Genomic DNA, 14155 nt, shown 5'->3' on the forward strand with positions numbered 1-14155 from the left:
GCAACGTGCTGTGCTCAGGGATGAGCTCAGAGAGAGGGGCTGGCCTGACCCCTCATCTTGGGGGCTGCCCAGGACTCCAGAGGGGGTGGACCTGATTTAGGTCAGTGAGAGGGCACTGACGATTAACTCCACAAATCCCAGTGGCCCACTTGCTGGGTTTCATCCCTGGCTTACCAGCCTGGTATGGGAGGAGACTAATTTCTGGAGGAAACTCTGGGTGGCCAGTCCTCCCTCAAGCCTGCCCACGGACAGGCTGTTCTTGTTTACGACCCCCGTCCCAGGGGAACAGCGATTGCTCATCCCTTCATGTGATTTGAGAGGGCGGAGCTTTCAGGCCTGGGGGAAACTCAAGCCCCGCCAGCCGCCAGCCGCTTGGCATCGGAATGCTCAGCTGGTCCCCTCCTGGGGCTCATGTGACCAGGGTCCAGCTATAAATATCAGAGGGGCCTCAGCCAAAGACAGAATTCAGGCGCCAGGAGAAGAAGGCAAAGAAGCTCTGGGTGGGTGTTTTGTGACACAGGCAAGACCCCAGGTCTGCTTAGAGCGAGGCGAGTGAAGGAGGCAGCCAGGTAGAGGCCCACATCTCCCGACAATATGGATTATAAGTCAAGCCTGATCCAGGATGGGAACCCCATGGAGAACCTAGAGAAGCAGCTGATCTGTCCCATCTGCCTGGAGATGTTTACCAAGCCAGTGGTCATCTTGCCCTGTCAGCACAACCTCTGCCGGAAGTGTGCCAATGACATCTTTCAGGTCAGTGCCGGGCATGGCCTAGTTCCAGGGCCCCAGGTGGCTATTCAGTTTTCCCATGATGAAAGCCCTTCTCTCCTAGCCCAGGATCCTTCCAAACCAGGGCTGGTTTTTCCCTCTCCGAAGTGACCCCCTGCCACGGCCTCAGGACAGGGCTGAGGGGGGCTAGGGAGGCGGCTCTGGCTGCCTCATTCCTTCTCCATGACGCATGTTTCCCCTCCCCGCCTCACCCACACCCTGAGCACCACGGTTGACTCTCCAATCAGGAGTCAAATGCCTCAAGCGATAAGTGGGAGAAGCAGGCAGAGGAGAGAGAAACCAGACCCCAGGGTTGGAGCCAGCTCCATGGTGGCAGGGGCCCCAGAGCTTTAGGAGGACGGTGGCTGGGAGGGACAGGGCAGTTGAGGGATCTTCCCTTTTGAGGCTGTTCCCTGTAATACGGGGCAGGAGGGTCTCCATCTTCCTAAGAAAGGAATGGGAATGGAGGTCCCGGCTGGGAGGCAGGACTCAAGTTTCCCCAGAAGCATTTTACAAAATGGCCTCTCGCTATTTTATCTTTAAAGTAGCAGCCCCAGGAGCTGGCTCTAAGTATAATGCTCATTTCATGAATGGGCAAACTGAGGCTTGGAGAGTTAAGGTTGCTTGCCCGAAGTCATTCAGAGAAGAACGGTGACTTGAACTTAGGTCTGCTGACTCCCAAACCTGTTGATTGCTTAGTTGCTTCTCAGGCGCTCCCTTTGTAACTGAGCTGGCTCTCATCTCAGGATGGGCAGCTCCAGGTTGTGTGATTTGACAAGAATGGTTGGGATGGGGCCGGCCCTGTGGCCGAGTGGTTTATTTCGGATCCTGAGCATGGAAATGGCACTGCTCATCAAGCCATGCTGAGGAAGCATCCCACATGCCACAACTAGAATGGACCCACAACTAAAAATATACAACTATGTACCGGGGGCCTTTGGGGAGAAAAAGGAAAAATAAAATCTTTTTAAAAAAAGAGTGGTTGGTTAGGGGCTGGCCCCGTGGCCGAGTGGTTAAGTTCGCGCGCTCCGCTGCAGGCGGCCCAGTGTTTCGTCAGTTCGAATCCTGGGCGCGGACATGGCACTGATCATCAGACCACGCTGAGGCAGCGTCCCACATGCCACAACTAGAAGAACCCACAACGAAGAATACACAACTATGTACCGGGGGGCTTTGGGGAGAAAAAGGAAAAAATAAAATTAAAAAAAAAAAAAAAGAGTGGTTGGGGTAAGGAGGGGGAAGGACAGCCAGAGATTAGAAAGGGGGGGTCTGAGGAGGGACCCCAGGTCTCACCTCTGCCCTTGCCACCCGCAGGCTGCAAATCCCTACTGGACCAACCGAAGTGGCTCAGTGTCCGTGTCTGGAGGCCGTTTCCGCTGTCCCTCGTGCCGCCATGAGGTGATCATGGATCGTCACGGAGTGTACGGCCTGCAGAGGAACCTGCTGGTGGAGAACATCATCGACATCTACAAGCAGGAGTGCTCCAGGTCAGTTCGCCCGGCTGCTGGGAGCCCATCGTCCCTCCCCTGCTGTTCCGTGCCCAGCTTTCCCAGGCTCCTTCCTCCTTCACCTGCTTGGGATCCAGGGCCCTAGCTGGACAAGAAACACTAGGCAGTCCAGAGAGCCAGCCCCCTCTTCCTCAGGCAGGAACAGAGGCTCATCTCTGTCCTCCAGCCCTGGCTCTCAGTGTCACTCTGTGAATGGGAAGGGGCCCAGATATTAGGCTGCCCTCCCTGGAGATACTGACACAGAAACCAGGGAAAGATGAGTTATGAGAAGGAGAGAGGACTGAGGCCAGCAAAGTGGCCCTGATAAGCAGAGAAAGTGCCCAGTGAGACCACAGCCAGTTTCTCTAGTGATAGCAACGGCTATCCTCCCACGTGCTCCAAGGCACAGCCCTGGGCACCCCGGGCCCCCTGGGCCCCAGGAACGCTTCCTCCTGCTGCTTCACACAGTCCTGTGGGCCAGGCATGACTTTTATCATTCCCATGTCACCAATGAGGAAGCTGAGGCTCAAAGAAGTGAAGTCAGCTACCCAAGGTCTGGAAAGTGGAATCGCTGGGAACGAGCCCAGTAGATTTAGCTCCAAGTCTCCCTGTTTGCAAAATAGCAGCTCAGACTCAGGCGGAATTTGTGAGTGGTGGACATGGTGCAGCGTTGGGCCTCCAACTGGAAAGAGACACAGCTACCAGGGAGATCTTTACATATCAGGACATCCTGACAAGTCTTCCAAGCTGCTGACCTCACAGTTCTTAAGGTCCAAAACCTCCACCAAGTGCCTGCCTGCAGGCAGTGTCCTGCCCAAGGAAAGGCAACAGACCAGTCCTAGCCAGAAGGAGCCTGACCTGGGGAACCGTGTTTGCTGGTCTGACTCTGTTACTAATGCATTGTAGGATCTTGGGTAAGTCTTTGGGCCTTCATTTCCCCTGTCTGCAGAAGGGGACAGTAAGATTTATTGTGACTATCAAATAGGATTTTGGTTGGAAACATTAAAAATGTCAAATATTTATTGAGCACCTACTATGTGCAGGCACTGTGCTAAGTATTTTCCATGTGTTGTCCCTTGTTTAATTCTCACCGTAATCCTCTAAGGCATTCTTACCCTCATTTTACGATGAGGAAACGGAGGCTCAGAGAGGGTTAGAGATTTGTCCAAGGCTAGTCAGTTGAACGTGGTGAAGCTGAGAGGGAGCCTGTGTGACTGACTCTATGGTGAACATTTCACCTGCTATTGCCTCTCATCTTGCTGGAGTTTGAACACTACAAAAATACAAAATATATTGTTGATCACTATAATAGTAATAAAGTCAATATTGCACAAAAATATTAGCCCACCCACTGTTGACCTTTGAAGAGAATGTTGTATTTGAACCCTTCAAGGCCTTTCCACGGAGTTGAATGACAGCGATAGCTTCCCTTTATTGAGGGTCTGCTCTGTGCCAGGGCCTACACATTCATTACAGACAACTCCTGCCATGATCCCACTAGCTCTGGGATGAAACCAAGGCTCAGAGAGGTGAAATCACTTGTCCAAGGTCACAAAATAAGTGGCAGAACAATCTGGATTTGAACCCAGATGCTGATGCCTGGGCTTGGGAGGATGGGCATCTGGGATGGCAGTGAGCACGGGCACCAGACCTTCAGGATCTTGCCTCACCTCTGCACCTACTGCCATCCCAGAGCTCCCTTCCCAGGTGATAGAGACAGGTGAAAAAGGGTGACCCCTGCCAGCATGGGGTGGGGGTGGCCCTGGGCTAAAAGATACAAAAATAAAAGTCTGGAAAGGGGCTTATTTAAGAAGTTGAAATGATCAGTCATGCAAGGCTATTTGAAGATGGGGGGTTAACATTGATGGGGACAGTCACGATTTGACATTTAGAGATGCCTGCTGTGTTGGGGGTGGGAAATCAGAGGTGGTGTAGACATGGTGTTGGCTCTAAATAAGTGTATAGTCTGGCTGAGGGAAGACCTAGACTCAAAAAACTGAATCTCGGGTAGGAAGTGACCGATGCCCTGAGAGGTGCACAGGTAGCATCCCAGAGACGCTCAGCGCAGAGAGACGAGGGGAGAAAGGCGTTCTAAGAATGCGCATTTCGGAAGAAAGAAAAGGAAGAGACTCTGGACCCTGGGAAGAATCTCTGGACTAGGATTCCAGGCTCATGCTGGGCTGTTGGACAGCCCTGGGCTGCCCATGTTCTAGTTGTGTGACTCGGGGCACACACACTGCATCCTTCCCTGAGCCTCAGGCACCGTCATGGCGTGCTTACTGGTTTTTCCTTTCTACCTGTATTTAATTACCACCTCCTCGATGCCGGGCACTGTACACTGCAGATCCAGGGGTGAAGAGAACAGGCAAGTTTCCCTGCTTTGATGGAGGTTACAGTCTGGTGGATTAAATATAGAATTCAGTGTGGCCACGAGTATAACTTGCTTTGCCCAGAGCCCGACCTGCAGTATCCAGGAGCTATGGGGACTATAATTAGAGCAAATGAACTTGAGCCTCCCTTGCCCTGACTTGCTGGGTGACCTTGGGCAAGTCAATTCACCTCTCTGGGGCCCAGTTTCCTCTTCTAGAGATTGCCTCCAGCTGTGACTCTGAGATTCTACAACCCTTCCCATGTCCTGCACTGGCAGGGCCTAAGGCCAATTCCATCCATGCAGTTTGAGTCCTAGGATGTGGGGACAGCCTTGGTGTCATTGGCTTCCCTGGTCCTGGGTCCCCAGAGGATGAAAAGAAAAGAATTGGGGACCGCTAACCACTAAGAGCTCAGGTCATAGATCTGGGGTGGTCTCCTGGAGCTGGGGGAGGACACAGGGACCAGGGACCCCTAGCCCATGACTTATGACTCTTCTCCGCTTCAGTCGGCCCCTGCAGAAGGGCAGCCACCCCATGTGCAAGGAGCATGAAGATGAGAAAATCAACATCTACTGCCTTACGTGTGAGGTGCCCACGTGCTCCATGTGCAAGGTGTTTGGCGCCCACCAGGCCTGCGAGGTGGCCCCGCTGCAGAGCGTCTTCCAGGGACAAAAGGTACTGGCCCAAGCCACTTCCAACCCCAGCCTGGGCCTGCTAGGCACGACCCAATGATTCAGGATGTGGATTTGATCCCCGTAGATCTGCTGAGCCGGCCTTTCAGGAATAGTCCCTCTGGAGGGACTTCCTAGGCTGCGGGGACAGCAGCCCTTGCCTTCCTGGGGGAGGTGGCTGAGCTCATGGGTTATACTTAGAGCCACTTGAGAACACCTGGGTGTGGCCAGAGGGGAGAGACCAGACCCCAGGGCCAGGCCACCAGGGTTCTCTCAGGCCACGACTTCTACATCCCAGTGTGCTTTGGGCCCCAGATGCCTCTTCCTGTGTCGGTCACCCCTCCAAGTCTTCAAACTCCCCTGCAGCAGGAGGCAGCTGGGAGCCCTCTCCCTGGGCTCCTGGGCCTGTGGCAGCCCTGCCATCCTGTCCAGGCAGTAGGCTGTGGTCCCTCATTCCGTATTCTTTCCTCCCTACCTCCCTCTCTTCTCTTGGTCTCTCTCTTCTAGAACTCTCCAGCTCTATTTGTTTTCTGCAACCCTTCTTTCCTAGAAACAAGCCCTCCTCTGCTAGTACATTGCTGTGTATTTTGGGCAGCTCATTTCCCCTCTCTGGGCCTTATCTGTAAAATAAGAGATGCACTATCTCTCTGATATTCTCTGCTCTGGACCTGAGCTGCACCTCAGAAAGGGGCTCTTTCTAGCAGAGAGGGGAGTGAGGTTGCCATTTTGCTGCCACTCCCAAGAGGGCAGGCCCTGAGACTATTTCTGTCTCTCCTCTCCTGATTCCCCACCCCTCCTGTCTAGACTGAGCTGAGTAACTGTATCTCCATGCTGGTGGCGGGGAACGACCGTGTGCAGACCATCATCACTCAGCTGGAGGACTCCTGTCGAGTGACAAAGGTGAGAGGAAGAATAGCTCTGCCTGGGGCTTCGAAGCCTCCCAGTGTGGCCCGGTCTCTGGGGTGAAGGCTCACCCATGGGATGTAACTAAAGGTTGGGGCCTGGAGCCTGGAGTGTTCAGGCAGGGATGGTGGGGGAGGGACTGACTAATCCACTCATCCACTCACTCAACAAATGCTTCCAGAGCACAGCTGTGTGTCAGGCCCTGCCAAAGGTGCTGGGGATGGGGTTGTGAGCGACACACCCAGCCCTGACTTCAGGGAGTGTCCCACCAATAATTCCCAGCATTTATTCAGCACTAGTAGTTTTTAGAGCATTGTTCTCCAGGGTGCTGTAGACCAAGGCTTCTCAAATCACCCTGGGGTCTTGTTAAAATTCAAGTTCTGATTCAGTAGTTCTGGAATGAGCCAGGAGATTCTGCCTTTCTAACAAGCTCCCAGCGTTTGCCAAGTTGCTGGTCCATGGACCACACTTCGAGTAGCTTGACTGTAGAGGCAGAAGGAAACTTTCCTATCCTTGCAGAAGCATCCAGGATTTTCCATCTCTACTTGGAGGGGGGACCTGGAGATGTGATGGGGGGAGGGACCATCACATGTCTGGGAGACAAAGAGTTGTGTGAAAGATAGGTTCAAAGGAAGGTAGGAGGACATTGTTTCCACCCCTGGGGGCCCCCAGGCTGATAGAGGGTCTTAGAGACCTCAGTGTGATGAGACGCCACTATTATACCCGTCTTACAGGTAAGGACACGAAGATGTAGCATCTGTGTTAGAGAAAAGGGACCCTCAAAGAGGAGGCCACTGGGGGAGGAGCTGCTTCTTCACCTCTGCTGGGACCAAATGATGCAGAGCTTTCTGAATCCAGTCTTGGTCCTAAAGTAGGGGGAAGAGTGTGTCTTGGGGACACACAGGAGGCCCAGAATATATCACCCCATCTGACCCTAGAGTCTCTTTCTCTCTCTCTCTCTCTTTTTTTTTTTTTGAGGAAGATTAGCTCTGAGCTAATATCTGCCGCCAATCCTCCTCATTTTGCTGAGGAAGACTGGCCCTGAGCTAACATCCATGCCCATCTTCCTCTACTTTATATGTGGGACGCCTGCCCCCACATGGCTTGATAAGTGGTGCCATGACCGCACCCAGGATCCAAACCTGTGAATCCCGGGACACAGAAGTGGAGCGCGCCAATTTAACCACTACATCACCAGGCTGGCCCCTAGAGTCTCTATTTTAGAGGGAGAGGGTAGCTTTCTCCATGACGCCAGCCTCCAAATGTCACTGGTGTACTAAGTAACTATGAAACTTTAGCACGTGCTTTCTTCTCGCTCAGCCTACATTTCGTCTTCTGTAAAATGGGGGTGTAGTAAGATCTCTTCCAGCTTTAGAGTCTGTATTCCTAGCACACCCATCCTGGGAAGGAAGTGTTGGGGATAGGGAGGAGGATCCCACAGGATCTGACTCCAAGATTTCTGTCCCCAGGAGAACAGTCGCCAGGTGAAGGAAGAGCTGAGCCGGAAGTTCGATGCACTGTATGCCATTCTGGACGAGAAGAAGAGCGAGTTGCTGCAGCGGATCACGCAGGAGCAGGAGGAGAAGCTCAGCTTCATTGAGGCCCTCATCCAGCAGTACCGGGAGCAACTGGACAAGTCCACTAAGCTGGTGGAGACAGCCATCCAGTCCTTGGATGAGCCTGGTGGAGCCATCTTCCTCTTGGTGAGCAGGACTAGGAAGGTGTGGGCAGAGTCAATTCAACTCAACAGCTCTGTCTAAGGTTCAAGTTGTGCTCCATCATTGATCACCTATGTGCTCTTGGGCAAGTCAATTTAAATCTCTCTGAGCCTCAGTTTCCTCATCTGTAAAATGGGCATGTTACACACCTACCTTCTTTCTTCTTAACTGACTTTATGAGGATCAGATAAGAGGATGTTTGTAAAATAGCTTTGGAAGCTGCAAAATGCAATGTCCATGTAGAGACTATTAATTGAGTACCTACTGCAGGCCAGCCACTGAGGTGGAGACACAGAGATGAACAAGACACAGCCCTGCCCTAGGAGAGCTTGTTGGGGGAGACAGGAAGGGACCAGATATAAGATTTCACAGTTCATGGGGCTGGCCTGGTGGCACAGCAGTTAAGTTTGCACGTTCCGCTTCGGCGGCCCGGGGTTCACTGGTTCAGATCCTGGGTGCAGACATGGCACTGCTTGGCAAGCCATGCTGTGGTAGGCGTCCCACATATAAAGTAGAGGAAGGTGGGCACGGATGTTAGCTCAGGGTTAGTCTTCCTCAGCAAAAAGAGGAGGATTTGCAGCAGATGTTAGCTCAGGGCTAATCTTCCTCAAAAAAAAAATTTCACAGTTCAGTTCAATAAAAATTTCCTAAGTACATACTGTGGTCTAGGCTTTAGGTAGATGTTGGGTATAAAAAGGTGATTAGAATATGATTCTCATCTTGGAGATGTCAGGGTTTAAGGGTGTTTAGACTGACACCCCTAGAATCCAAGCTTCCTGCCAGGATGATGGGAGGGTCCTAGAGTGAAGACCAAGACCTGTGCGGACGAGGACGGAGGGAAAGATCCAGGTTCTGGTCAGCTCAGGGCGGGGAGCAGGTCACAACTGGGCTAGGGCCTGGCACCAAGCACCCATCTGTGGCCCCCGGTCACTGGTTTTGCTGATTTCCTGGGGCTCCCCTCCTGCAATCCTAACCCTTTGCTCTCTCTCTCCCCCACAGAGTGCCAAGAAACTCATCAAAAGGTCAGTGTCTCTCCAGGGCTAAGATCCAAGGCCTGAGCTCCCCCCTGGGCCTCTTGCTTTCTCCACTGGGCCTCCCCCTTTGCATGAGATCTGCTGGGAAGGTCTGGTCTCAGGCTATCTTTCCTGACCTTTGCATCCCCTGCTTTCTTGGACCATCTATTCTGCTGTTACTGGAGAGGAAATATTCCACCTCTCCAGGGAGAGCTTCCAGGTGTAAGATCTGGGTGTGGGCACAAGCATGTGCACTGGTGTGAGTTGGAGCTAAGATACCCTCTTCCTTCACTGAGCTGTGGGGATCTCACCCTGCCTCTCTCTCTCTCTCTCTCTCTCTCTCTCTCTCTCTTTTTCTCCCCCACAGCATTGTGGAAGCTTCCAAGGGTTGCCAGCTGGGGAAGACAGAGCAGGGCTTTGAAAACATGGACTACTTTACTTTGGACTTAGAGCACATAGCAGATACCCTCAGGGCCATCGACTTTGGGACAGGTAAAGGAGGTGGTTGTGTCACTTATCTGTTTCCCCTCCTCGACCCCTGGAAATCGGCTTCCTTCCGACTGAGCCCCACGGGGAGGCAGACACATTAGCAAAGATGCCCAGATATCAGTCAAACTCATACAGCTAACTTCTGGATGGACCCAGCCTAGCACAGTGCCTGGTACATAATCATTGCTCAATAAATTATGTACGGATCCACTGCAGGAAGGAGTCTTGGGGCAGTAGAAAGAGCATGGCAAGTGGAGAGGGGCAGGCCTAAGTTCAAATCCCGGTTCCACCACTTGTTATCTGCGTGACTTTTGGTGAGCCTTTCCATCTCTCTGAGCTTCATTTTCTAACTTTAAAAATTAGGTTAATAGTGGGCCTGCTAATAACGACCACCTCATGGTGCTGTTGCAACAAATAAGATAGCAATACAGAAGAGTTTGTAAGGTACTAGATATATACTAGTTATTGCCTAGAGCTAGTCTTAGCTTCAGCTCCTTAATGCTACTATCTATGATACTCAGGCACCTTAATTTATCTTTATTATATCCTCATTTCTGTTTGTAATTACTCTTTCATAGATTACCTGTAATAATATAACCATAACAATAATAAGGGAAAATGAGGAAGCCAGGTGAAGAGCAAAGATGTTAATAATTTGCTGGAGGTCACACAGTTGAAAGGTAACTATTTAGCGACAGAGAAGGAGAGGGAGGATCTGGTTTTGCTGAATGTTGGTCTGAGAGATGTTGCTCCAACGACCAGCTGAGGGGGTGAGGGCACCCCGGAACAGGGAAGAATTGTAAGCAGACCAGCATGAGAAAGAGAAAAGCTTCTTGGCGCCTCTTGTTTTGGCTCTCCTGCAAGCTTGCAGAATCTGGTGTTGAATCTGTTCTCAGAACCCCAGATATACCCCATTCATAGCTAAAGACAAAATGCATCCCAAAGCCAACAGACTGGGGGGTTTGCATTGCTGTAGATTATCTGTTCCACTGTCACCCTCCCTAAGCTAAGATATTCACGAGCGGACCACACTGTGTGAACGATAGGACATTGTGAAGACCTACGCTGCCTTCTGTCATCTCCCTGAGCCTCAGTTTCCTCATAGCTAAATAGGGAAAGTACCAACAGCTACCATTTCTTGAGCACTTTCTATGTCTCAGCCACTGAGCCCTTGACATAAATTCTATCATTTACTGCAACAAATTGATGAGGTAGTTTCTGTTGTCTTCTCCATTTTGTAGTTGAGGAAATAAAGCCAAAGGAAGGTGTTCGATTTGCTAGAGGCCACGCAGCTTATAAGTAGCCCACACGGATTCCATCAAGGGCCCCCTGGCTCACAAGAGCCTTGTGAGGATTATATGAGACCAGTGTGTACAGCTTAGCTCAATACTTGGCATAGTAGGTCTTCAGCAAATGCCACTGAGAGTGGTTAATTGTGATAACGATTAAACAACAAAATTCTGGATTACGCACAGATCCCAGCTACGTGGCTGGAATTTTGGCTGTCATTTTGGAGGCAATAATTCTTTTAAGCCTCTCCCCAGACACTCTTGACAAATGCTCTGACTCTGTGGTGACCCCGTCAGGGATGTTCCCTGATAGTAGAGCTTACAGATGATATCCCAGGACGGGAAAGTGAGGACACAGGTTGCAGCTCAGTCACTCTGTCTGGGGCTCAGTTTCAGAGAGCTAATCAGCAGGTGGCCCCAGAAGCGCTCCACCCCCACCCCATATCCACCCCTCTGTAGGCTGAGGAATGAGGAAAACTGGACAGGGAGTGCTAGGCAAGCAGATTTCAAAGGCTGAGCAACTTGCTTCAGGACAAGGACTCTGATCCCTGAGAATCAGGACTTTTTGTCCCATTCTCCCCAGGTGATGTTTATCTGTCTGAGAAATGTAGAGAGGCACAAAGCGTGCTTCCCCAAAGTCCTCTCTCGTCACGGGTAGATCAGGGGATAGAAGCTGCTGCTGCTACTGGAACAAAGGAGCATCTTGACCCTCTCTCCCTTGGAGGGGTGTGGGCAGGAAGGAGGAGGAAGCCAGCCTCTGTGCAGCTTGGGTTTGGCAAGCCCATCATCTCCCAGGCCACTGATGTCACTGTATGGCCCTTTGACCCCAACGGGGCATGGGAAGGAGTTTGGATAAGTGCTGTCTCTTGCCTGGTTCTGCTTGGAGCAGCTCCTCTGAGAAACCGGCCCCATTCTAAAACACAATTGTTCTTTGTCACATACAGATGAGGAAGAGGAAGAGTTCTTTGAAGAAGAAGATCAGGAAGAGGAAGAGTCCACAGAGGGGAAGGAAGAAGGTAAGAAGTTCACCTACCTCCATTCATTCATTCATTCATTCATTCATTCGTTTATTCCACAACAACGTGAAACGCAGACTGTGTGCAAAGTGCTGTGCTGGACACTGGGGATGATGCCAATATGGGCTCATGTTCCCACTATGTGGTTTTAAACCTTTTAATGGTAAAGTCCTGTTCCTTTTACCCTTAGAGAAAAAAACTCCAAACTATTCATAATAAAAAGCTCCCAGTTTATGTCTAAATGACCTTCCTAAATGGAAAGCGATACAGCATAACTGTATTGACATTTGTAACTGTATTGACATTATTGTAAAAGCAAGGGCACTCATGAGCCAGGCTCAGCCCACCGAAGTATTTTGTTTGGCCAGCACAATGTTTAACATTTTTTTAATTAGTTGCCAACCTTTTTAAAATTAGGAGTTTTTTTAAGGAGTTCTTATTAAAGGAGATTTCAACTCAGAATCTGGATTTCCACCTTCTTGTGAAAATTTAGAAAGAGCTAACAATGTTGGGCTTGCCCTTCTCCCTAGTCCCAGAGAGCTGGTGCTGGGCAGTGGCTGCCCTCTGTGGATGGGTCATGCGCTTCCCAGTTTGCCCAGCCCCACCACTGTCAGCCTGCCTGCTTTGCCCATTCATGTCATCTGCTAGCCCCTGTAGGAATGTGCGTTTGCCAACCTGGCAGAGTATAGTTAAAAGCCTAGATTCTGAATCACAACTTTACCACGGGCTAGTGGAGTGATCTTGGGCAATTCACAACTTTTCTGAGTCTTGGGTTACTCATCTGTGCATGAGGGCATAATAGTCTGACCTCAAAAGGTTATGGTGGGCAGTAAATTAGATATTCATCTAACACGGTGTCTGACACATAGGGAGGTTATGTTTGCTAGTTAATACGTTTGCTAATGTTATTATTTTTCAAGCCCAGTTATTATTGGAACTAAATTCCAATCCAGCTGAAAAATACAGGGTAGTCTTGGAGTTTTGTATTGGATGTGAGATCCATAGTGTTTTGGCAACCAAATTCTAATTTGATTTAAAAAGGAAGAGGTTGGACTATTACCCAGCCATAAAAAAGAATGAAATCTTGCCGTCTGTAACAACATGGATGGACATAGAGAGTATTACGCTAAGTGAAATGTCAGACAGAGAAAGACAAATACTGTGTGATTTCACTTATATATGGAATCTAAAAACCAAAACAAACAAACAAAATAAAATAGAAACACATTCATAGATACAAAGAACATACTGGTCGTTACCACAGGGGAGGGGAGTGGAGGGATGGGTGAAACAGGTGAAAGGATTAAGAGGTACAAACTTCCAGCTACAAAATAGGTCCTGGGGACGGAATGCACGGCATGGAGAATATAGTCAATAACATTGTAGTAACTTTATATGGTGACAGATGGTTACTAGACTTGCGTGGTGACCCTTTCGTAATGTATATAAATGTCGAATCACTATATTGTACACCTGGAACTGACACAATACTCTATGTCAGCTATACTTCAATTTTAAAAAAATGGGAAGAGGCCAGGCAGGAACTGGAGTTTGAAATTTTATCATGGCAGCTTGGTGAGCCCTGGATGCCCTGAGTCCCTGTCTCACCTCATGTTTCTTCATCTTTTTCTTTCAGGACACCAGTAAGGAGCTGGAAGAGGGAGAGACCCTCGACATGCAGAGAGACTGGGGAGGGTGGGGATGGGCCCAGCTGCCTCCGTGACAGGCCCAGGGTGGGAGGGGTCAGGGCCCCTGGCGGGGCAATGGGAAGGTGTGTCTTCTCTCTGCTCAGAGAGCGGGGACTAGCAGTAGGACCCCCACTGCTGTGTCCAGCAGTCACTCAACCAGAATGGGAAACGTGCTTGAAACAACCACACAGGACATTTTTCTATGTTGGTGCAAAATGGAATATTTTGTACATTTTTAAAATGTGATTTTTGTATATACTTGTATATGTACGCCAATTTGGTGCTTTTTGTAAAGGAACTTTTGTACGATAATGCCTGGTCATTGTGTGACTGCAGATTGTTAGGAAGAGGGGAAGGAAGCCAGGTTGACAGCCACCCACTTCCTTCCCTCAGTGGGAGGGTGAGTAGCACTCACAGGCCTAGAAGGAGATAACGTACTGTATTTCCATGCCCATCCCTGACGTAGGGGCTGGTAACTGAGTTTGTGATATATGTTGTTTTAATAAATGCACAGCGCTCTCTTCCTGTGATTACTGAGGGAGTTGGGGTTTCATTTGGCTTCTTTTTCGGGAAAGTTCAGAGTGGACGGAAAGAAGGCCTGATAGAAAGTGTGCGACAGGGGGTAAACGGTGATGGCAAGGCTGGGCTTCTGTCCCACCAAAGAAGTTCTTTAAACCAGCATTGCCCAATGACAGCTCCTTAGAAAACTGGCCCTGAAATGATCCTCAAGAAACAGGTTCAGTG

General features: G+C 50.2%; 1 protein-coding gene across 2 annotated transcripts; it reads left to right on the forward strand.

Moving 5' to 3' along the window:
- The first annotated feature begins 356 nt into the window (after window positions 1–356).
- TRIM63 (tripartite motif containing 63) lies at window positions 357–13941 on the forward strand. Of its 2 annotated transcripts, XM_070610630.1 has the most exons (9): window positions 357–753; window positions 2083–2255; window positions 5131–5299; window positions 6100–6195; window positions 7668–7901; window positions 8916–8938; window positions 9297–9421; window positions 11652–11723; window positions 13360–13941. In XM_070610630.1, the coding sequence occupies exons 1-9, from the start codon at window positions 595–597 to the stop codon at window positions 13368–13370; spliced, it is 1062 nt and encodes a 353-aa protein (XP_070466731.1). In that variant the 5' UTR covers window positions 357–594; the 3' UTR covers window positions 13371–13941. The 2 variants fall into 2 exon arrangements, 1 of the variants encoding a protein (XP_070466731.1); XR_011537525.1 differs by lacking the exon at window positions 9297–9421 and having other exon boundaries at window positions 458–753.
- The last annotated feature ends 214 nt before the right edge of the window (window positions 13942–14155 follow it).

This window comes from Equus przewalskii, chromosome 2, assembly GCF_037783145.1.
Source record: "Equus przewalskii isolate Varuska chromosome 2, EquPr2, whole genome shotgun sequence".
Lineage (NCBI taxonomy): Eukaryota > Metazoa > Chordata > Mammalia > Perissodactyla > Equidae > Equus > Equus przewalskii.